Raw genomic sequence first — 24,528 nt, 5'->3', positions numbered from 1 at the left:
CTCTCTCTGATCCATTTTTTCTCCCCCCCCCCCCCTGTTTGCTCCAGTTTTTATGAATTCCCTCCAATGTCTGCTCCAGTTTTTATGAACTCCCCCCACAGTTTTTATGAATTCCCCCCTCTGTCTACTACTGTCTGGTGTGTGAAGCCGGACACATTTCCGATGCGCTGATCCCAGCCCATCGCATACTTCTTTGTTTTGGTAGAACTTTATTGAAATGTCACAAGTTCTATCTGCACAGCGGGGTGAGAGGTGGTTGTTCCATGTGGCATTTTGCCACACTTTTTTCAGCACACAGCACTGCGTTCCAATCGCAACGTGGTGGTGTGAACCAATCAAATTGCCTTGTCTTGCAGTGGGGCTGCGCTGAAAATAACGACCGGCACAGCCCCACATGCATGTGGTGTCACTCGGCCCTCAATCAGACGCCATTTCAGTACCCTGTAGGTGTACGGTAGACGTGGTAACAGTTATTAGTCGCCGTGCTCCTCGGACAAAGATAACTTGATGGTTGTACGCTACAGGCCGCGGTTTGGGAAGAATTGACCACAATCCATTGTCCGCCACCATTAATCAGCCTGCTTTATGCAAACATGGCATCTGTCTGCACTTAGCTTGTACTTTATATAACATCGAAAACATTAGCATTAGATTTCAGCAAGTCCTGTGTTTCTCTCTCGCTCTCTCTCTCTGTGAAGGGAATTTTCTGTTGAATGACATGAATAGCTCTGCGTCACTGAGGGCTCCTCTGCAGGGGGCTGGATTACTGGCAACATGCGAACCCCGTCCTGAGGGGATGAGGAAGGAGAGGAGCTGAGGGGAACAAACACCATTCTACTGCGAGCAGTCAGGGCAGCCCACAGGGTGACACAGGACAGACCTGAGGGAACTCAGCCACAAACCAGCCAGGAGACGAAGAAAAGGAGGGCGGAGAGAGGGGAAAGTGGGGGAGAGAGAAAGAGAGAGAGAGAGGGGATAAACAGGAAGTCAGGGAAGAGATGGGGAGAGAGAAAGAGTGATGGAGTGAGAGTGGAAGAGATAAGAGGAAAGGGACTACATCCAGGGATGAACACGGGACGGACACAACAAAGGATGTGACATTTCCTCTGATCACCTCGCCTCATTATCTTCTGCAGATTATTACCTCAGTCCACAACCAGAGACAAACTGCCTTCTCCTGGCTGACATCTGCATCGAGGATTTACAGGACGGCTTTTCATACAGCCCTCACCACACACGAACCTGACACATTTATTTGGGATCCACCATGTGTGTTCTCTACTGCACTGAAAGCTGAAGACTTCCCAGCAGTTATAAACCTGTTGAGCACTGTCCCTTTAACCTGGTATTGTCCCTGTAACCTGGTATTGTCCTTTTAACTTGTCATTGTCCCTTTAACCTGGTATTGTCCCTTTAACTTGTCATTGTCCCTTTAACGTGGTATTGTCCCTTTAACTTGCCATTGTTCCTTTAACTTGTCGTTGTCCCTTTAACCTGATAATGTCCCTTTAACCAGGCATTGTCCCTTTAACTTGTCATTGTTCCTTTAACCAGGCATTGTCACTTTACCCTGGCGTTGTATCTTTAACCTGGCACTGCCCCTTTTAACCAGACATTTTCCCTTTAACCAGACATTGTCTCTTAACCCTTGCACTGCCCCTTTAACCAGGCATTTTCCCTTTACTCTGGCATTGTCCCTTTAACTTGGCATTGTCCCACTTACCTGGCACTGCCCCTTTAACCAGGCATTGGCCCTTGACCCGGGCATTCTCCCTTTAACCTGTCATTATCTTTTTAACAAGGCATTGTCCCTTTACCCTGGCGTTGTCCCTCAAACTTAGCATTACCCCATTACCTAGCATTGTCCCTTTACCCTGACACTATAACTAACGTATTCTACACATTAGCAGTGAAGAGAAGGCACAGACATGACCCTTATAGCTCAACTGTGTTTATGCTTGTCGGGACTTTCTCTGTCTTTTGGGCAGGATGGCGCTGGCTGGGGCCAGATGATCCAGTGGGAAGAGAGCGGAAGGCGCTACCGGCTCCTGAATTCTGGCTCAGAGTACCAGCCAGCAGGAGAAAGTGCCGGAGGAACGCGAGTTTTGCTGGATGGGAGTCGAAGCGGCGTGGATCTCCGCCGCCAGGCACCCACTTTGCCTCGAACTGGATCACAGACAGTGAGGGGCAACACTCGTCACCCATTTGGCTTTGGACAGGTGCCGGATAGCTGGCGAGGTGGGAGTGAAACATCAAGTACGAGTCGCGTTGTATCTTCCGCAGGTGGTGGAGGAGGGAGTAGAATACGGCAGACTTATTCACAGAATTCGGTAGGAACTCCGTTGGTACCAAGACCTCAGCCTCCATTTGTAGCACAACCTGATTTTTACCCCCAAGGCTATGATGAAACCTATAGCTATTCCAGGGGTGGCGGAGGTGGCTATGTCGCACAGCCACCTTGGGGAGGAGGTTATGAAGATTTCTATGAGGAGCCAAATCCACCATATGCCCAGCCACCTTTTTTTGGGATCCCCCCTAACTTACCTCCACAGCAACCAGCAGTATCCAATCCCGTAGCACCACAGGATTCATTTGACCGGCGCTTTTCTCACAGTCTTTTTCGAGGTAGTGATACTCCAGTAGAAAGTGATCCAGTGCGACCAGGTGTAGGAACCGGGGCTAGTGAAGCAGGGATGCCACCATATGGTGGAGTAAGTCAGGGTGAAGGAGGGTACTATGGAGCACAACGACCAGACGTTTTCCAACCTCAGAGTCGCATAGCCAGTGCCCCAAACAGTGGAAGTGAATCACAAGGAGGACAACAAACAAGAACCAGTGTTGGGAGTGTTTTTCGTGGCGGTCAGACTGGGAGAGGTGAGTTTTCTAAATTTTGGAGATTACTGTACAACTAACAGCTATGGAGGCAGGAATGGTTTCTAGATTGTAATCACAGAGATCACTGTTACATACACTTAGATCTCATGTGGAAGCTCCAAGTGTTTTCTCTAGTAGAGGGACAATTATTGTTCCCTGAGATCATAAAAGATTAATACAGCCACGTTGTAGGCTGTCTAATTGAGGTAAAGATCTTTGAATTGGGTTGAGTGTTCCTACTAGACAGATATTCTGATGCCAATGTGTGAGTAGTATGTGACCAGGTGTTTTACAAAAATATATTTTCTATTCCAGGACTTCCTGATTTGGTGCCCGATCCAAGTTATGTTCAGGCTGCAACTTATGTCCAGCGTGCTCATTTGTATTCACTACGCTGTGCTGCAGAGGAGCGATGCCTCTCCAGGTATGTACTTCTATAACACAGCTTCCTCTAGAACATTGGATTGTGCAACTACTAACACTTCCACTGTTTCTGACTTCTCCATATACTAACATGGAGGGAGCTTCCTTTCTTGTAATCAGTGGGACCGCCTTGCTGTCTTGCCCTTTGCATGTAATAGTTCCATTAAGGTGCCATATCATTGAAATTGGCAACCTGCTTTACCAGATTGAACCTATAAGGTGGTACAACACTTGAATATAAAACGGCAATCTCTGGGCCTGGTAAGAGTTTGGAGATGCCAGAACCAGAAGCATCTGCGAACGTATTGCATATACTGGAGACTTTCAGCCTAACCAGCAAATAACATTTATGTGCCCTGGACCTCACTGAGGACATCATTGTACTGGATTCATAGGCTGCAGATTTCAAAGTATTGGAGAATAGGGAGAGAAAAATAAATTGTATTTAAAGTAGTGGTAAACTCTCAATCGTTTTTTCAAAAATGAATCCAAATGAAACAAATATAGTTTGCACAGCATAGTATTGCTTTAACTTTTTACCCAAGCACTTACAGTCATCGTTTCCAGACAGCTGGCTCCAACTCTATCAGCTTGGCTTCACTGAACTTTCTGTTCAGTACAAGAGTATAAGGCACAGCACAGTCTCCAGTAGCTGTCCATTTACTAGCTTAGAGGAGGGAGGAAGGAGAAGGGAGCAGTGGGGAGCAGAGAAGTGGATTGCCTTGATATGTCTGTGTGTTCGTGGAGACAAATATCTTACTAGCACACACAAGGGTGGCTTTACCGGACCCTGCAAGGGATAGGAGCCGCCCTAAAACAGAATATCAGGGCCAGTGCTCAGGGGACCAGTTGATTCTGCAGGAGTCTAAAACTATGAAACATCAAGAAGCAGCATCCATTGTAAGTGATTTAATCAGCATTTGACAAAGCTTAAAAACCTTTTGACTTTAGTATGACTTTAAGCAGATCATCTCACTGCTACAGGTTGACTCCATCCAAATTATGATCTGAGTAACATGTTTTCTAAAGTGGCTGTTCTATTAGAAGTTTTTATAAGGTATGTTTTGGTTGTTTTTTTTCTTCTGAGTTTTCTAATATTTTTTTTTTGGTTTGGGTAGACTAAGGAAGTAGCAGGAGAGTAAAACTGCCATCAGGTTTTTTTATGCCTGGTTTGGGGAGAATTCCCACTACGTCCCCTCTTAGTGGCTCAGAAGGAAGTAAGAAGGTCCACTTAAGAGGGACGAAGACAGCTACAAAAACCTGATAGAGGTTTTGACTTTTCCATGCTCTAATAATAAAGTTTCTTCATTACTATCTCTGCTCCCTGTTAAAAGTTTCTCCTGACTTCTGGTGACACAACAGGAGGTAAGAGGGAAAGCAATAAAAACCTGGCAGAAGTGTGCCTCCTTTCCTCTCTATCAAAAACGTAAAAAATGTGTTGGGTGGGGTCCTACTTTTACTTTTTATTTGAGCCAGAGTTTTTAAAAGATAACTATGGCCCAACCTTTTTGTTGCCATATTTCTCTTTAGGGTCACAGGAGGACATATACTAATGTTCTCCTGTGACCCAAAACTCAGCATATAGCAGGCAATGCTGACAACGCAGTCCCGCACTGCAGCCGGGACGGATCCCTCTACCAGCTGGAGAGAGTCCAGAGAAAGGCAGCTAAACTAATTAAAGGGCTGGATGACCTAAGCTATGAGACAAGGTTACTAAAGTTAAACTTGTTCACGCTGGAAGTGAGGAGATTAAGAGGGGACATGATTGTGATGTACAAAATGTTTAGTGGTGATGGCAACATCAGCAATAAACTGTTTACAGTAAACTCCATAACAAAGACTAGAGGCCACCACCTAAAACTGGTGGAGAAAAGATTTAACCACAAGGGGCGTAGGGGATTTTTTTTCCAGTTAGAGCGGTTAAAGTGTGAAACTCGCCTGCCACAAGCAGTGGTATCAGCAGAGAGTATAGAATCATTCAAAAAGCATTTAGATACCTTCCTCAGAGACCGTAACATACAGGGGTACAGGTACTCTTAAAAACTAGACCACACAGGGACTCGTGTACACACACACACACATGCACAATCACATGCAGACAAACAAAGGTTGAACATGATGGACCTGGGTCTTTATTCAACCTCTCATACTATGTAACTATAAAAAAAAAACAATGAGATTTTTATTGGCAGCAAAAGTCACATTCCTTTTTATTGGTCATTCCTTATCCTTCAAGTTGCCGTGAGATTGTTGTTCTTTGTGGCAGATAAAGTCTATCAAGGGAAAAGAATCTTAAAGACTGCCAATACTTTACAATCTGCTTTTTATGTTGTAAAGTGGATTTCCATGCTAGGTTTCCCTGCTGTGACTAGAGTCTCACTGTGAACGGGGGCGGGGGGGAGACTCGCTAACTATTGTGACTCTTTTACCAGCAGGTTGGGTAGTGTTTTATGACCACACTTCTTCATAAGAGTGTTTTCTAAGATAAGTTGGTGTTCAGGTATCCTTTATGGAAACAGCTAATTACAAACTGGAAATGTAAGGCTCTTTAATAATGTGATATTCTATAATATGGTAAAATATAATACAGTAGGCACAATGAAACTATAAACTATTTATTGTATTATTTACTGTGCAATGAATGCAGTGAAAACATCTGGACATGGGAGTGAGTTGCATTTAAAGGCTAAGCATTTCCAAAACTGATATTTCTGTAACGCATGGCACTGATGGATTAATTACTATTTGGATTCTTATAACCCTAGATGTTTCCATTCGTCAGCAAAACAAAAGGGGGTGGGGGATGAGAAGCCCCTGTAGTGGTGGCCACTGCCACTGTACTTTTGTGTGGTTTCATACTCAGGCACAGAGACAGAAATGCCAGGAATGAATCTTAAAGGAGAGCCTTTAAACTTTGGTACAAGTTGTCCTTTATTGAATGCAGCCACCCCCAAATCCAGCCCACCTGGTCCAATACTTACCTTTGTACCTCTCCAATAAACTTCACTGCACAGCTGCATATACTTTTTTTCAGAAAGCATTTCAGGCTGGCCATCCTGAACATACATGCCGTGGCCCCAATTATTACTGTGGGAAATACCATACTCTGCATTACTTCTAGAGACCTCCATCAGTATGGTTCACCCATAGGTATGCATGAGGCTATGGCTCACAAGTGCACAATAGAGAGGTCCTGGCGGGGACACTTTCAGAAGAAAGGCTGCGTGGCTGTATGCAGGGCTGCACAGTTAGGATTGCTGAAACAGGGATGAAGGTAAATATTGGACCGGAGGGCTATATTCAGAGGGTGGCTGCATTTATTATAGGGCAACTTGTACCAAAGGTACAGTTGTCCTTTAAAGCCACACTCCGTGCAAAATGTTAATTTACACACCGCACTAGGTTTGCAAATTATCATTAAAAAAACTAGGTGTTGTGTGCAGAAGGTGGCTGCAAAGTATAAATATTTTCTCTTGCAGCACGTCGTCCCCTGTAAACAATGCCCAGCCTCTGGTCACTGAAGAGAGGGAAAGATATGACCCAAGCTGTACAGCACTATGGTCGCATCACCCACCCCCTTCATTCACTAAATGTCTTGAATTTTTTTTTTTTGAGTCGGGGAGGGGGCAGGGATGTGACATCGACTTTCCTCCTCCAATCACAGAATGTCTTGTATTCTTTTCTAATTCATAATCGATTCGTTGGCTGACTAATTTTTTCGATTAATCGGGTAAAAAAAAAAAAATCAATAGCATCCAAAATGAAATACACAAAGTCAGTGTTACAAATGTAAAGTTTACTTCAGAATGAAACTGCATGCACACTTTTTTGCAATCACAATGCACTGAAACGCAAAGTATTGCGGTACCGTGCATTCCAGTGCGGGCAATCACACTGTGGGTGGGAGACTCGTTTGGGGTGCCATTGAAATGAATAGCACTGCAATGCACCTCCTGCAGCAGAATTTGTCAGGCTGAAACAAAAAATGACTTTTTCCCCACCTTTTATAATATTTTTTGAGTAATGGTATTGTAAGCACATGGCGCTTGAATAACTTCAGCCAGGGAATGGCAGCTGCCAGTGGCAAGATTCCGCAGATAGCAGCTGAATGTAAATACAGCAGGTAGTGGGCTGGTGCAATAGCCAGCCTGCTATTGGCCATTTCACATTGCAAAAGCCAATAGCAGGCTGGCTACTGCACCCACCCACTGCTTGCTGTGCCCTCCTCCCAGCATTGAGGAGGAGAGTGCTAGGGGATGATAAGGACAACTATTTTCATTATCGATTATTATCGATTAGTTGGTTGCAGTCCTAAAAATAGAAGACATTTTCTGAATGTAGGATAGTGAAGAGGAGGCGGGTGATGCGACTACAATGCTGTACAGCTCAGGTCGCATTTCTCCATCTCTTCAGTGCCAGCAAGCTGGGTGTTGTGTGCTGGGGATGGAATGTTAGAATACTAAAGAAAATTCTCGTCAGAGACTGTGGACATGCTACAGCAGAGGTAGGCAATCTCGGCATTCCAGCTGTGATGAGACTGCAAGTCCTGTGAGGCATTGCAGAACGGTGAGAGCCACCCGCATGGCCCCCAAAGGCATGATGGGATTTGTAGTATCACTACAGCTGGAGTACCGAGGTTGCCTACCTCTGCTGTAGCATGTCCACAGTCCCTGACCAGAATTTTCTTTAGTATTCTAACATTCTGACTGTCCTCTGTTGCACTACATATACTCAACATTATGTGTGTCCCTTGGGTGATGTCAAAGGCCACAGTTGAGGCCCCTATACCTCATAAATTGACAACAACTGAATAAAACCCTTTATTAGACACAAATTTACTCTAGACCACAACGTAGGGCAGCTGTGAACTGCCATATTTTGATAATGGTACATTTATTTTGCCAACAGAAAGATACAAGATCTAAAAATAGTATATGTCTAAATCTGGACTTCAGAGCTCCATCTGCACTTTCTGTTTTATATGGTGGAACATCTTTCTGCACAACACACTGAGGAGAAGGGGTTGGGAGCAAACATATACCATGGCAGCTGGGGACCTGGGCACCATACATGTTGGGAGCACTTCGCCCAGCTGGAGCCACAACACTCAAAAAGTCTACATAGTCCGGAGGATTTATTGAAAATCAGTGGCACAAATGAGCAACGGCAAAAGAATAACTTAACATGTTTCCCACCATAATGCTTAGTCATAATACTTTGGAGCGGGACCATATAGGAAGATTGGGGGGCTTTATGGTACTTCGATTTTGGTAACTGTAGGAATATATAATTCAATATCTCATTTGTGATGTTCAGTAAAGCTCTACCTGCAGCCCTCAGCGGTCACAGAGTTCATAAGTAAACAGAAATATATATAATTGACACTGGTATTGAAAAATGTGGAGAATAAACACTGGGATTTATTTTTATACATGGGGCCCCTAGTGCCAGTTCATACAAAGGTTTCGTAATCTGGTTCCTGTTCATTATTAATGCATTAGACTCACTCTTGCGTTTACAGAACTGTGAGTGACATTAATGAAACTAGGACAAGCTAAAAAAAAAACCTTCTAGTTTGTATACTTGTATAAGAAATGCCCAATCTGCTAATTATCTGCCCCACAATACAGTAAACGCAGGCAATTATGCTTTTGTAAATAACACACACTTTAGAAAAATACATATATTCTGAAAAGCAACATATATTTTTGGTGGAAATGACAATCCTGCTCCGAATTCATAATTCCGAATAACAGTTCTGTTATAAGTTCCAACATGTTTGGCAGATTCTTATGTGCGCACCATATGTTTCTCTGGCTGTGACTAATTAAAAAAGAATTGCTGCCTTTTTGGAGGTAATGAAAACCAACTTTATGTTGACAGAGACAGGCTAAAGTGCTTAGAGTTGGGTCGCTGTGTGTATGCTGCATGTCAGTAGTAAAGAGCAGGGCATGTTTCTGTGCACCAGCCCCTCCCACACTACTTACTGGTTGCTAGGTTGCTGTTGGCTGCACAACGTCATTGGTTGCTAGGAGGCTGTCGCCTGCACATTGTCATTGATTGATAGGATGCTGTGGGCTACACAGACTTTAACAACCATTGAGGCTGGGGGGCTGAATATGCACTATGGACACTTCAGCATCAGTGCTTCCCCCCACCATGCCTCCCTGTGATAAATTGATGTATGTGTTACTGATTCTCTAATTGGATGAGGGGAGATTGTGACATTTATCCACCCCTTCCCCTCCTCTCGTCCAATCATGGAACACCTTGTAGTCTGTGAAAAGAATGCAAAACCTATGGTGAATTGACATGGTGGAGTGTAAGTGACCCACTATCCTTCACTGTATGCATGGTATGAGAGCCAGGACTTTTCAAGCGTTTCAGCACGGGAAGTTCAACGCTTTCATTACTGATGGGATGAATGAAAGTAAAGCTCACCATACATGTTACATCCTGATTGTACAATCTCCTTTAAAACTACCAACAAGTATGTAGCGTCAGAGCCTGCCTGAATAGATACAAATTGATTGGATAGATTAGGTAGGTCCTCATGTTACATAGCTTTGGTAAATCTAAAGTTTATTGTACAAAGACGTTCAAATGGTAACGTATATGATGACCCTGAGGGCTAGTTCACACCAGAACTGCGTGCAGCTGCAATGCGTTTTGACACAATTTTACCGTGATTGTACAACGATTTTACTGCGATTGTACAGTGATTTTACCGCGATTGATGCAAGTTTTCTTTGCTTGAAATGGGATTGGTGCGTTCCAGTGCATTTGCATGCATTTTTGATGTGTTTTGATGCGTTTCGTTGCTATCCGATGCAGCTAAAATAGGGTAAGCAATCTTTTTTCTGACTGCACCAGAACGGACTGCAATGGTGTGAATAGAGCACCGGAAATCACACAGTAAAGCAATGTGATGTATTTTGGCTGCAGCAGCCAAACTGAACGGACTGCATCACAACTGCATCTGGTGCGAACTAGCTCTAAGGCCTCGTTCACACCAGACACAGTGCGTTCCGGCCCGATTCTGGGCAGAACACACTGGATCGCATTGCAGCCTGCTCAGTATGTTGTGGGGCAAGGCGGTCCATTGAAGTGAATGGCACCGTAGCCACGCCCTCAATGCCGAAATGAGGTTGGCCGCAGGGGACCGCAAGGCACATTATGCCTGCGGTCCGTTCCGAACAAAATGCTGCACTATTTTGTTCGGACCGCAGGCATAATGTGCCTTGCTCTCCCCTGCGGCCGATCGCATTGCGGCTGGAGGGCGTGGCTACGGTGCTATTCACTTCAATGGACCGCCCCCTCCTGCCCCACAACATGGTGAGCCGGCTGCAATGCTGTGCTTTCTGGTCAGAATCGGGCCGGAACGCACTGTGTCTGGTGTGAACGAGGCCTCAGAGTTTTATGTAACCCAGCAGCATCCCCACATATGGGACACCCATCATTAGAAGTGACTTATTTTTACAAAGCATATATCATAAAAACTATTTTTTGGGAGTTCAGCTTTAAATTGTCTCCATACTACTTTCACATGTTCATGCTACAGTTACAGCGAACGTCTCTTAGAGAGCAATAAAAGGCTTCCTGAGGAGTATACTTTCCCCTGCCCCTGCAGGATACATATGACCTATACATTTCAGCGGGTTGGTGCAAACGTATGCAGCAGTGAACTGAAGAGGAAGGTCAATGTTGTCATGTATGTGTAAGATTAGGTGTTTGCTTCTACTGTGTCTGTGAGAAAGAAGCCCACTGTATCCAAACTGTAACAATTACTATAAATTCCATTTATAATGAACTGACACATGCAGTTCCCTTTTTTTGCCATCTGCACAAAATGATTACAGTTATCAGTCAGAAAGGTATTGTTGCAGAAGGGTTCACACCAGATGTTTCAGTTCACTGAAGGCACAAACCTATGTACTCTTTGTGTGTAGACATACACATTTGTTATATTTTACTTTTGAGGCTTAAGTGCAATTATTTTTTACTCCGATTAAATCCTGTCACACAGCCAGAAATAGACCAGGAAGAATTAAATATTTATAATGTGTGAAAATCATGCATTCACTCTTGCCCTTTACTGAGGGCATGAATACCAGGCAGAGCTGAGTTTATGAAAAAAAATCTGCTCCAGCTCTAATTTAAAAGGAGTTAAAGGAATGACAGAACTCCCAGCCACATGGGAATCCCAGCCACATGGGAATCCCAGCCACATGGGAATCCCAGCCACATGGGACTCCCAGCCACATGGGACTTCATTCGTTCCGGCACTATTTTAAAGGATGCCATACACTGTACAACCTTCGCAAGACTTTTGTCTTGCGAGGGTTGTAAAGTAATTAAAAAAACGTACGATCTGCCCATCATGGACAGGCAGATCGTACTTGCAAACATTGCATGCCGGCTCTGCTAAGGGGTGGGCTTCCGATGACTGCAATGCTGAACGGGCAGTGTGCACGTGCGCACACCGGCCCGTTCGGCAGTTGTCGAACAAGCACGCCACTAACCCACTGGGTTTTCCAGCCTGCTTGTTCGACGGACGACGTGCGACCGTACAGTAGAAACGGTCGCACGTCTTCCATACACTTTGCGGTTATCGTACGATCGCGGGATTTCCAGCGATTATCGTACGATAATCGTACAGTGTATGGGCACCTTAAAGAAGATTGTTTATTGTTTTCAATCAACCCGCCTGTTAACAATGTTCTTTAAGCTGCCCATACACCTTGCGATCATCTGTCGAAACTTTTCGTCCGAACCGTCGTACGATTTTCGTATGACGGCCCCATACTGCCCCGATTATCGCAAGGTTGAATCAGCAGTAATTAAAAAAAACACCTGGACGAATTGCGGTAATCGACCGCACGTATTTTCGTCTGCGCATGAGCAGTGTAAATCGTACAAATTTTGACGTACGGAAACGCCACCAACCTTGCGAAAATCGTACGATCGACCGAAGTTTTCTACCCTGCTGGTTAGTCAAAACTCGATCGATTGTACAGTATTTGCGGTTGTACACTCCCCATCAACCTTACGAATATCGGACAAAAACGCGGTCGCATACAAAAATCCGCCGATATTCGTAAGGTGTATGGGCAGCTTTAGAATGGTGCCGGAATTAATGAAGTCCCATGCGGCTGGGAGTTCTGTCATTCCTCCCAGGGCAATCAAGATGGCTGAAGACCTCGCAGCTGATTGAGGTAAAGGTTTTGACACTGGCAAGGGAGCTCACGGACTTTGCATCACTGGAGCTGAGGTGATTATTTGCGGATTTTAGATTGCCTTTTAAGTAAGACAAAGTCTGGTAGTCAAAAAATGTATTGATATTTTATTATCTACTTATCGCCCCTCCCAAACACATTTGTGCTTGAATGAATTCATCACAAAGTAACAGGAGTTTGCCTTTTTTGGGCCTTTCTTGGTGGATGTTGTTATTTTACATGTAGTACATTGTGATTTAACTTTCATGTTACATAAATTCCACTGAAAGTGTATCTAAACCTAAGAACATAAATTTAGTGTACTTCAATTTACCAGTTGTGTTGGCTGCATTAGTTTTCTTTTGTCCAGGCTTGTTTCCCTTTATTTGCACCTGTTAATCCTGCCAGTAACACATGCCCTGTCCTAGGGTAACAAAGCTTTCTTACTGTACACAGTTCTATGGAGAAGCACTTTGGTCACCCTAGGACAAGACTTCGGAACATCCACTCTCTCCTCTTTTCCATAACACAGAGATAGAGGTTCTGTAGTCCACAGAAAAAGCTGAGAATGATGTAACTGATAAGAGTGCAGCACAGGCAAAGACCACTGGGATGTTTTAGGCTTACAAGATTACAAGATTTCTGTCAGGTTCTGTCTATCACTGGTTATTTATTTTAATGGTGTATTAAACAAATCGTAAGAGACAAAATAGGGGAAGTTTAATATAAAGGGTTTACATAACCTTTTAACCATTCATGACTGTACTACATCTTTTTAAGGGCTCGTACATTCATTTCAAACATTAACATTGCAGCAGAGAACTCAAATTGTGTACCGATGTGTGTTTCTAGTTCGAAGACTCCCAAACTGACAAATTAGAGTTATAATCAAGGTAACTGACACATACTGATGATGTAAATTGGGTCTGGGCAAAAACGTCAATGCATTTTAGCCACAAAAAGGTTAAAGGAAACCTGTATGGAGTGAAATATGTGACTTGCCTTTGCTAGTTCCCTGGCTGTCATGCTAATTTAGTCGCCTCAGCTCTTCAAATCATTGACTTGATATTAGCAATGCAGATCAAGAATTCTGACTTAACTTGCACCATCTTGTTTGGGTCAGTGAAGCAGAGACAGCTAGACAGCTAAGAAGGTGGCAGCTATGGTAGTCTACATTTTTCCCTTAGCAGAGATTTCTTTGTTTGGGAACTGTGGAATGTTTGTGGAATGAAGTTTAAAAGGAAAATGATATGGTTTCAGTGTTCGTTGAGCGGGTAGATCTTGTCTATCCCATTCCAAATGTTATGTGTAATTTCGCAATAATGCGTCTGTGTCTGTGAGAAACTTTATTTTGGTTGAAAGTCTATTGCTACATCAGCGTGTGAAAGGAAGTAACTTTTATTAAGCATCTGGTTAAAAATGCCAGACAAAAAGAAGTAAAGGGCCAACAAATCTAAAAGACATGTTTCTGTATAAACAACTCATTACTTTCTACATTTACAGTAATGCTGATCTCCATGAAGAATTGGGATGAGCTCCTGGTACAGCCTGAACCCAGGTTCAGACCAAATGTTGTTTGTCTTCGGGGTTCAATGAATGGATGAACTAAATAGGTGATCTGCCAAGCCGAACCTCCATCTGCCGGTAGCTGAATGGAGCCAGGGATGAGTCCTGGCTGCCGCATAGCCGACAGCCTCTTAGCAACCAATAATGCTAACAGTGGGCAGAACCTGATGGGAAACTCTGAGAAACTAGTTCCCCTTCAGGTCTGCCTCCCTTGTTATTGACAGCAGGCAGTGGGTAAATTCTATAGCCAATAGACAGCCCACTGAAATGGGAATGCACGCTGAGATTGAATATAAAGAAAATATACATAAATATACTATAGGCAACTATGGTTTACCCCAGAAATTCTAAACTTGTTTATAGCTGTATTTTGTCTCTACAGCTCTGCATATGCAGCGGACACTTCAGATTATGATGTGAGAGTTCTGCTTCGATTCCCACAAAGAGTGAAGAACCAGGGAACGGGTGACTTTTTGCCTACGCGACCACGCCAAGCATGGGAGTGGCACAGCTGCCATCAGTGAGTACTGTAGTTTTATGGCGAAAGTACAACTGTTTGTTTAAATATACCCAGGGACAGTCATCTACACATGTATATCCAGGTACCAAGTTTAAAGTATAAAATACATTTGTAAGAATCTGAATTGCCTCCCTTAAGTTGTTTTAATAGGACATCCTTACTTCTCAGGGATAGGTGTATATGCTATTATGTAGGGATGCACAGACACCCATACTAGTATCTGTATCAGTGCTGATACCGAGTATTTGGGTGAGTACTCGTACTCGCCTAAATGCTCCAGATGCCTATCCCAATACAGGAACTTCTGGTATCAGGAAGCCAGGCGCCGAGTTATTACACTCTGCCCGGCTTCCTGATTGGCCAGGAAGCTGGCTCCATGCTCCCTCATCACCAGGCCCCACCAAGTGACGAGGGAGCATGGAGCCAGCTTTCCGTCCAATCAGGAAGCCGGGCAGCATGTAATGACTCGCCTCCCAGCTTCCTGATTGGTCCGGAAGCTGGCCATTCAGGAAGGCGGCTCCATGCTTCCTCGTCACCTGGTAACGAGGGAGCATGGAGACGGCTTCTCGGCTAAATAGGAAGCAGGTCGGCAAGTCATAACATGCCCCCCGGCTTCCTTAATGGGACTTCTGGTATCGACAAGTACCGAAAGAAAATATAGGTAAAAACCGGCATCAGTGCATCCCTGCTATTATGCATTTGTATTCTTTCCCCATCTGAACAAAAATGTTAGCTCAGTGTATGGCTGCATGGTACCCATGCACTAAAAAGTGACATTATCAGTTAACAAAGTTTCTTATTTAATGCTGATAGTTTTTAATGTGTTTGTTGTTATTATTATTATTATACAGGATTTATATAGCGCCAACAGTTTGCGCAAATCTTTACAATATAAGGGAGACATTAGAAGCACAATTGAAGACAAGATGGTAAGGAGGGCCCTGCCCATGAGGGCTTACAATCTAAAAGGGAGGGAGAAGTGATACGGTAGGAGGTAGCTGTGAGGGGATGGATTGTTTTAGAACGTGATGGTTCAGTGGTTAGGTTGAGGTGGGGTAGGCTTCCCTGAAGAGATGAGTCTTTAAGGAACACCTGAAGGCAGTCAAGGTGGGAGATGGACAGACAGGTTGGGGTAAAGAGTTCCAGAGGATGGAAGAGACTATAGAGAAGTCCTGGAGGCGAGTATGGGAGGAGTTGACAAGGGAGCTGAAAAGCAGGATGTCTTTGGATGACGGAGTGGATACTTTGAGACCAGGTTTGAGATATAGCGGGGGGCAAAGTTGTGGATGGCTTTATAAGTGATTGTTAATATTTTGAATTTTATCCTTTGGGCGAGTGGAGTTATCATAGAGATTAGGCAAGAGACAGGATTGTCTTACACGCTGACCCTTCTGCCCTGGCAAAGAGTTAAGACAAGAGAATAGTAAAAAATCAAATACAAAAGTTGTAGGGTTGTACTATTATTACAATTTAAAAGTGCATATTCAGATTACTACAAATGGCTGTTTATAACCGGTACTTTCAGGGTCCATTCAGAGGTATCCCTTACCTCACGTTGCTTCAGGGTTGCTTGTTATTGATGTACCTAAAGGGTTGTAAAAACAAAAACACACAAAAGAGTACTATATTCTTCATATAAATAGGGAACCGTTCTACATAATAAGTATATACAGGTATGTATTAAGGTTACATACTAGATATGAACAACGTAGTATCAGTAGTGGATTCTTTTATTAAGTATGCTTAGTGTGAATCTGCATGGGTGTTAGAGCTTAGAGTCTTAAGCTAGAACCCTTGTCAGTTTTTTTTTTATTCTCATCTGTGCTCTCACTGGGAACATTCACCATCTCCATGTGTCCTGGTGGTTATTTTCAAAACGACAGAAAGTGATGGGAAATCCAAAATGTTACAGTTTTCACCAGCACAGAAGGTGAGGGTAAATCTTCCAATTAGAATATCTGTTCTAATTATCACTGTCTAAGAGGGGAATTTTAGTAGCTTTGATTTCCCCTCAGTTTTAGTTGCATCTCTAGGGCAGAAAGTAAAGAAAAATCTTCCAAACTGGACACATACATACTCCATCTAAAAAAAGAGTTTAGCCTATACATATCCTTTAACACTTTTGCTGTGTTTATGCTTCCTTAGCCATACATCCCCCCGCCAGACATCCCTCACAATCAATCCTGGGTTCTGCTGACCCTCCTGTGGGCCCAGGACAGCTATGGCTGGTGTTGGTGGAGAGAGGAGAGGGAGACCAGCAAATATATGGCTACTGGTTTCCTCCCTGCTGAATGAACATGGAAGCAACAATGATTTTATCACTTCCGGGGTCACTGTACTTAATCAGCTTCAATGGGCTGCAAAGGTGAAATAGATCTAATAGACCCGTACTGTCTCGCTAAAGAGGACCTGTCAGCCCCTATGTGATAACAATAAAGTTAAGTGTAAAACGTGTGTAACATATAAAGTGAAGTGTAAAGCATGGTAACAAGTGTGCGAAAAAATATATCGTTTGTTTCCCCTGAGTCCCATCTTCTGTAGTGCAGCTTTTCATGCTCATTTCCGTATATGGATAAACATCTGCTTTTATTTACTATTTCCCCCCCAAAACAACTTCAGTTATTCAAATATAAAGCACCGTGAAGGGAAACAAGCGTGGTGCTGTTTTGCCAGTAAACCCTTGTTTTTTATATTATGGTGTTTGGTGGAGACAGATATATTGATAACTTTTCACTGGCTACACAGGTTACCTAGTTTGTGTAGAACTGTTTGTATATACTTCAGAATTCAATATGAGATTATGGAAGAAACTGTAATCCCCTTAAATGTGTTTCTAATAGTTACTTAGCTACAAAAGAGAAAACAATGATTTCAAGTGTTGACATGCAAGCTCTCAATTACAGACACTATCACAGCATGGATGAATTCAGTCATTATGACCTACTGGATGCAACAACAGGGAGAAAAGTAGCAGAGGGACATAAGGCTAGCTTTTGTTTAGAGGATACAACCTGTGACTTTGGGAATCTCAAAAGATATGCATGTACCTCGCACACTCAAGTGAGTAACTTTGATTGCTGTTGTTATGCAGACCTGGTACACTAAGTAATTCAGATCCTGCTACTACCTTCTGTAACTCCTTTCCTTTCAAAAACCGCTTTCCTCTTTCTCTTCCTCTTCTTTTTTTATCTCAAACAGTGACAATCTGTGCCCCTCATTCAGGGTCTTAGTCCCGGCTGTTATGACACATACAACGCGGATATTGACTGCCAGTGGATCGATATAACTGAAGTGAAGCCAGGAAACTACATACTCAAGGTAACTTCATGTAAAATGCCACTAATGTCGTTTTTGGTGTAATTAAAAGGATCAGTCCACCCAAAAGATATTTAAGTTTACGACAGATGGTGGATATACCGATATCACTGAGGATCACTAGATTAGATGTCAGGTTGCCATTTGCGGGATTCTTTATGAGAGGACATCTCTCCTGGTGCATTTTGTATTTAATTTACATATCAGACAATGCATCAGAATTAGTAAACCTCCATCTAAGGGGCGGAGCAGGGAGCTCTTGCTGGGAGATCTTATTGGATGTGAAGTTCCTGCAGAATATAAAAAAAAGATAAAACACTATTAGACGGGGGATTTAACCCACCAGAGGTTATCCGTAAATAAAATACCAGTTTTGTGAAGACTGACCCTGTAATACGTACCTGTTTTCACATATTTAACTGTTTTAACTTCTGTCTTGTAGGTTGTGGTGAATCCCAAATATCTAGTGCTGGAGTCGGATTTTACCAATAATGTGGTGCGCTGCAATATCCACTATACAGGGCGATATGTGTCAGCCACAAACTGTCGTATCACACAGTGAGCATTCTTTTATTCTTTCTTTTGTCCGCTCACCCAATATTCCTAATATTTTAATACATCTGTCTTGTTCTGCAATGTTCACCTGTATGTTTTTGTTGTCTTTCCAGAGCATAAACTAACAACTACCTAACAGTACTAACAACATTCAGATCCACCATTCTTTGGCAGAGATCCGATTAGAGATCAGGTTTTTGTTTACTTTTATGACAACTATGGGATATAAGGATATAAGGCTATGGCTATAAGGAAGAGCAGTAAAAAATATAAAGTTTGCTTGTCACATTCATTCCATGATTGTTATTGTTATAATATGCTGTACCCTTTTACTGCCATGGATGTCTTATGTCAGAACAGCTCAGTAACGCTTTCATCCATTTTCATCCAAACATACAGCCATTTGATGCCCAGGGCATGTGGCAATTAGGAATGGGTGTATATCTTACTTTGGAACAGCTCAGTAATGCTTCCTTCCATGGCATCAGCATCAGCGACCAAAAACTTACAGCCATTTGATGCTCAGGGCCTGTGGCAATTAGGAATGGGTGTAAGTCTTACTTTGGACCAGCTCATAAGCTCTTCCTTCCATGGCATCAGTGTAAACCACCAAAAACTTACAGCCATTTGATGCCCAGGGCCTGTGGCAATTAGGAATGGGTGTAAGTCTTACTTTGGACCAGCTCATAAGCTCTTCCTTCCATGGCATCAGTGTAAACCACCAAAAACTTACAGCCATTTGCTGCCGAGGACCTGTGGGTATTAGGAATGGGTGTAAGTCTTACTCTGGAACAGCTCAATAACGCTTCCTTCCATGGTATCAGCTTTAGCGACCAGAAACTTACAGCCATTTGATGCCCAGGACCTGGGGTAATTAGAAATAGATGTGATCTGCAGCTTCTTTGCTGCTGATCGCATCCATTCACCTCACAAATCCCACTTTGTTAGCCGCTGCGGGCGTTTGCTGGAATGTAAGCAAAAAGGCAGCGGTCGGTGAGCGGCTGCTTGGGAGAATATAGTAAGCTTTATGAATAGATCACATCCATTCATAATGTTATTTATGTTCCCCAAAGCAGTTGCACAGGAGTAGCTGGGAGATGGTAAACATTACTATAATGTTCACCATCTCCTAAATGTGGAAGTGTTCAGTCATGGTCACTTCTGCATTTAGTGTTGTGCTGGGGGACAAAGAGATCAAGGACTGTGTGTCTTCGGTTTCTTTCTCCAGCACAATGAAGAGACACCGGGGGTCTGTTAGTGGAACGATTAGGGGTCTGTGAATGAGACATCAAACACCTGATTTATCATCAAAGCGGACCTGTCACCATGGGTTTTGTTCCCTAGTAATTAAGAAAAAAAAAGGTAGATGTATAAAAATACACAAACACCCCCACTTTCGATTTTTTTAAATTTGTGTTGTGGTTCATTAATGTATATGCGTTAGGGCCGTTTGCATCACGTAAGCCTATTCATTTTGAATGGACTGCCAACACAGGCAAAAACTTACAGGGCCCATATACATCTTTGCGGCATGTTAATGCGTAATGTCGCACAATATTTTGTGTCTTGTTAAGGCAGTCTGTAAATGAATGAATGGGCTGTCATTGCACCCTAAGGTGCTTAAAAACATATGACTCTTTTTTCTAATGCACCACCATGTTACAACGCAGGTGGGTTGCTTTAGAGCGTTAAGGTGACATTCAAAATTAATGGCACTGCAACTTAACCAACAGCAGGTGTGAAACCAGCCCCAAGGTTTTTAGCTGTTTAGCTTTAACCCTTACCACTGCCTCCCATCGGCCCTTTAAGGGGTTGTTAGCTCTGGAGGCATTTCTTGGACTTCCGATTCGTGTGACCACTGTGATTGGCTGTCATTGTCACAATTGGGAGCAGCGTACTTCCGCCTCCCGATATATGCTGTGACCGGGAACTAACGGTGACATCTCATTCACAGTGCTGGGGGCATGCGACTTAGCGTGCTCCCAACGCAAAACAATGATGCTGGCCATACCCAAGTATGTGGTGGCACAGCATAAAGCCCACTGCTGTGATGTCAAATAAATGCTTATGGCCGAAGGTTTGCATACCTTCAGTCTTCACTATTTCACAAAAAGGCACAATTTGAAACCTCTTGATTTCCCTATACTCGTGGAGGCCTCTCACTGGTCACATTTCTCAGCAGAAATTCACTTTACACTTGCTGTTTTTGCTTGGCTTGTTGGGTGGAGGGTGGTATCTGTGAAGAGATAGGGGAGGTGTAAACTAGGGATGTGCCGATACTAGTATCGGTGCCGATGCCGAGTATTTGGGCAAGTACTTGTACTCAGCCAAATACTCCGATGCCTAGCCCAATACTTGAGCTTCCGGTATCAGGAAGCCGGGCAGCGAGTCATTACACGCTGCCCGGCTTCCAGATTGGCCTCCCTCGCTGCCCGGCTTCCTGATTGGCCTCCCTCCCTCGCTGCCCGGCTTCCTGATTAGTTGGGAGGAAGACGAGGGAGCATGGAGCCGGCTTCCTGGCCAAACTGGAAGCTGGGCACCGCGTCATTACACACCTTGATTGGACAGACATCCAGTTCCAAGCTTTTTCGTCACCTGGTGACGAGGAAGCATGGAGACGGCTCCCCTGCTAATCGGGAGTTACTTGTACTCGATACGGGAAAAAACGGTATCGGTGCATCCCTACTTTTAAACCTTAGGTTATGTTAGAATGTATTTTAATTTAATGTTGTGAACATGTAAATCTTTACTATAAACAACGGAATGTAAAATAAATGACAGTCTCTGAATGAGAAGCATTCATTCCACCAGCTCCCTTGTTATGTGGTTATGAATAACTATTTTCACTCATACCTTTCGCAGTGTACAATGCATTCTTCCCACCAGCAGTTTCCACCTTTCCTCTTCCTTTTGCCCAGCTAATATATATTTTTTTCTTTTTGTAGGTTCTGAGCAAAACTGAAGAATATTATTCGTGGGGGATTTCACTGAATCCTACAACGTACAGACAAATCTCCATCCTTCCTTCCCTCCCTCTCCTGATAAGCACACACTAGAGTTCATATTAATACTTGTGTAAAAGTGCCTTGTGGTTTGACCAATGAAATAAATTCTGTCATTTTTCTCAATGTCACGCATCAGATGGAAACGTTGTGACTTCTTTGCACACATGGAGAGTGTTTTACCACACAGAAATATTCTGCTGTTATATTTACTTTACAGAAGAGGCAAAGTAAACACAGGTTACAGTAAGACAAACCCCAAATCATAAATACTCCATAGTGGGTGTAGACGGATTCATTCCTCATTTACAACACTTGAATCCCAAACCCAGACAAATGTTTTTTTCATTTTGGATAGAGTGTGGAAGGGTTTTTACTGCCATCTGTGCACCCATTTGTGAGCTTTCTGCTTACTTCTTTTCTATTTCATGGGTGTCAGGCAGAACAGGAAGTGAGGAAAAATCTATTTGGCAGATGTCATACTTAACAGGAAGTTAGGGGGGAACCATCTGACAGGGACACATGCAGCAATTAAAACACGTTGTGGGAATTCATAAACACTGGAACAGACAGAATCTGGAGCAGTTTCCCATGGCAACCAACCAGCTTCTCTCTTTCATTTCCAAAGCTTAATTGAACAAACTGAAAAGAGAAGCTGATTGGTTGCCACAGGCAACTGCTCTAGATTCTGTCTGCTCCAGTGTTTATGAATCTCTCACATGGGGTCACATACAATCAGGGCAGCCATCAGGGGGGTACGGCCGATACTCATGTAAGGGGCCCAGGCAGCCTGGGGGGCCTGCCGGGTCCCTTACATGACTATCGGCCGACGGTGATGGGCGAGGAGGCGGAGGCCTGGCCCTAGCAGCGCAGGGCCCCAGCATTGCTCCAGTGGCTTTGAGACAAGCTAGGGCCCCATCAGCGACGCTGCTCGTCTGATGTCGGACTTTAAAGGTGTGTAAGGGGCCCCAAAATTTCTGATGGCTGCCCAGAATACAATAATAAAATGCTTACAGGGGTCTTAAACTGTTCTCACACTAACAGGCAGTGAGGGGAATTCATAAAAAAACAAAGTATAACATTTACAGCACAGTCTACAGAGTGGAGTTATGAGAATTATAAAATGTTTAGCACAGCCTACAGAGTGGAGTTATGAGAATTATAAAATGTACAGCACAGTCTACAGAGTGGAGTTATGAGAATTATAAAATGTTTAGCACAGCCTACAGAGTGGAGCTATGAGAAGTATAAAATGTACAGCACAGTCTACAGCAGTGGTTCTCAACCTTTTTAGGGCCGGGACCCCTTGGTAACATTTGCCAAGTTGTGGTGACCCCCAAAGGTAAAATTTAGGGATGACGCGGCTGCTGCAGTGACATCTGACGGCGTGGCAGGAGAACTGACACTGCTGCGCTAGGAGAGGGCTGAGGAGGACTCTCACCTAGCACAGCAGAAATCACAGCGACCCCACAGGCTGAGAACCACTGGTGAACGCCGTCAGAATAAAAAAAACACCCTAGGAATGCATAGCTAGATTCCTATTGGCTATTTCTACCCCCGAAGGGGTCCCGACCCACAGGTTGAGAACCGCTGGTCTACAGAGTGGAGCTATGAGAAGTATAACATTTACAGCACAGCCTACAGAGTGGAGCTATGAGAATTATAAAATGTACAGCACAGCCTACAGAGTGGAGCTATGTGAAGTATAAAATGTACAGCACAGTCTACAGAGTGGAGCTATGAGAAGTATAAAATGCATAGCACAGTCTACAGAGTGGAGCTATGAGAAGTATAAAATGCATAGCACAGCCTACAGAGTGGAGCTATGTGAAGTATAAAATGTACAGCACAGTGTACAGAATGGAGCTACGGTATGTGAAGTATAAAATGCATAGCACAGGGTTTTATCCTCAGCAGATATGCTCTGAACCGTGTCTGTTTGTATACCACACTGTGACACTTTTTCATCGCACTGCACACTGAGGTGGGACTAACCATCTAACAGTGCATGGTGGGGGGAAGCATACTGAGGTGGGACTAACCATCTAACAGTGCATGGCGGGGGGAACCAGCATGAGGGGGGGACACGTGTGACATATGTTATCAGTAAACAGTCTAAAGTAAGTGCCCAGAAGTTCAGCATACTTTCATAGGATGTACGACAAGCACAGCAATATCCCTATAATGTCAGTGTGGCTCCCCTTGTTCTGATAAGATGGGTCATTCCAGTGCGAGTCCCTGGCAGCAGATTCATAGAATTCAATGATAAAGCTGTGTTTCAGTTTACATTCTCCTTCCTCTTATCTTCAAGTTTAGCTCATGGAAATCTCCTGGGCCTGCCTTCAGGGAATGCTCTGAGCTCTTTGCCCTGATTGTTTATTCTTTGCAAAGTAACCTTGTACAGTTAGCGTTACATGGGACCTCTATTAGCTTTGCATGCAATATGACAGGGCTGCTGAGGGTTTGTTTACCAACCTACTACCTCAGTATGTACAGCTTAGATTTTTCATTTACTCATTAACCCCTTCATGACGGAGCTTTTTTCTCAGTTTCTGGTCTCTAATGACTGACGCGCTTTTAAAATTTTTGCTGTGTGATTCTGCAACATCAGTAATATACTTTCTTACTAAATGCACCCACACATATTATATATTATTTCTTAGAGGTGCTGGCGTTGATGACCCCCTTCCTTTGAGTGGTAGCTCCACTGTCTCTAGACATTGGTTGGCAGATAGACAGTTTCACTCTTTTGTTTCTTCATTCCCTAAGCTGGAATGCTTGGAGGAGGACCCTATGGTCTTTTATGCTCTTCTTTTACATTCCTGGCCTCCATGCCGTCTCCTTACTTTCATCTATATTCTCTCCTTTAGCCTCTCCAACCTTGCCAGGCTACGCTTCAGCCTGGGAGCGGGAGCTGGGTTTATCCATTAGCACATGAAAAATAATCTGAAGATTCTGAGCAGGTGGTACAGGTGTCCAGTTGTTGCCATCGTTTTTGTCCTGCTGTGCCAGATTCTTGCTGGCGTTGTCAGGACTCCTCTGGACATATGACTCACAT

The 24,528-nt window shown here is 43.7% G+C and overlaps 1 protein-coding gene across 1 annotated transcript; it reads left to right on the top strand.

Moving 5' to 3' along the window:
• Positions 1 to 1,864: 1,864 nt before the first annotated feature.
• Positions 1,865 to 21,606, top strand: LOXL1 (lysyl oxidase like 1). Its single transcript, XM_018554638.1, has 7 exons — positions 1,865 to 2,874; positions 3,190 to 3,298; positions 14,461 to 14,598; positions 17,502 to 17,658; positions 17,821 to 17,916; positions 18,356 to 18,471; positions 21,414 to 21,606. Exons 1-7 carry the CDS (start codon positions 1,929 to 1,931, stop codon positions 21,418 to 21,420), a joined length of 1,569 nt encoding a protein of 522 aa, XP_018410140.1. The 5' UTR covers positions 1,865 to 1,928; the 3' UTR covers positions 21,421 to 21,606.
• The last annotated feature ends 2,922 nt before the right edge of the window (positions 21,607 to 24,528 follow it).

Source organism: Nanorana parkeri, unplaced genomic scaffold, assembly GCF_000935625.1.
Source record: "Nanorana parkeri isolate BGI_ZX_2015 unplaced genomic scaffold, ASM93562v1 scaffold167, whole genome shotgun sequence".
In the NCBI taxonomy this organism is placed as follows: Eukaryota; Metazoa; Chordata; class Amphibia; order Anura; family Dicroglossidae; genus Nanorana; species Nanorana parkeri.
Note: the sequence above shows the minus strand (reverse complement) of the source record. Positions and strands in the feature narration are given on the sequence as shown.

Bases quoted from the DNA above. Each gene is read 5' to 3' on its own strand.
- LOXL1 (XM_018554638.1), top strand. From the start codon at position 1,929: ATGACCCTTATAGCTCAACTGTGTTTATGCTTGTCGGGACTTTCTCTG. The intron at 14,599-17,501 runs GTGAGTACTGTA...TCTCAATTACAG, and splicing joins GAGTGGCACAGCTGCCATCA to ACACTATCACAGCATGGATG. The intron at 17,659-17,820 runs GTGAGTAACTTT...CCCCTCATTCAG, and splicing joins CATGTACCTCGCACACTCAA to GGTCTTAGTCCCGGCTGTTA.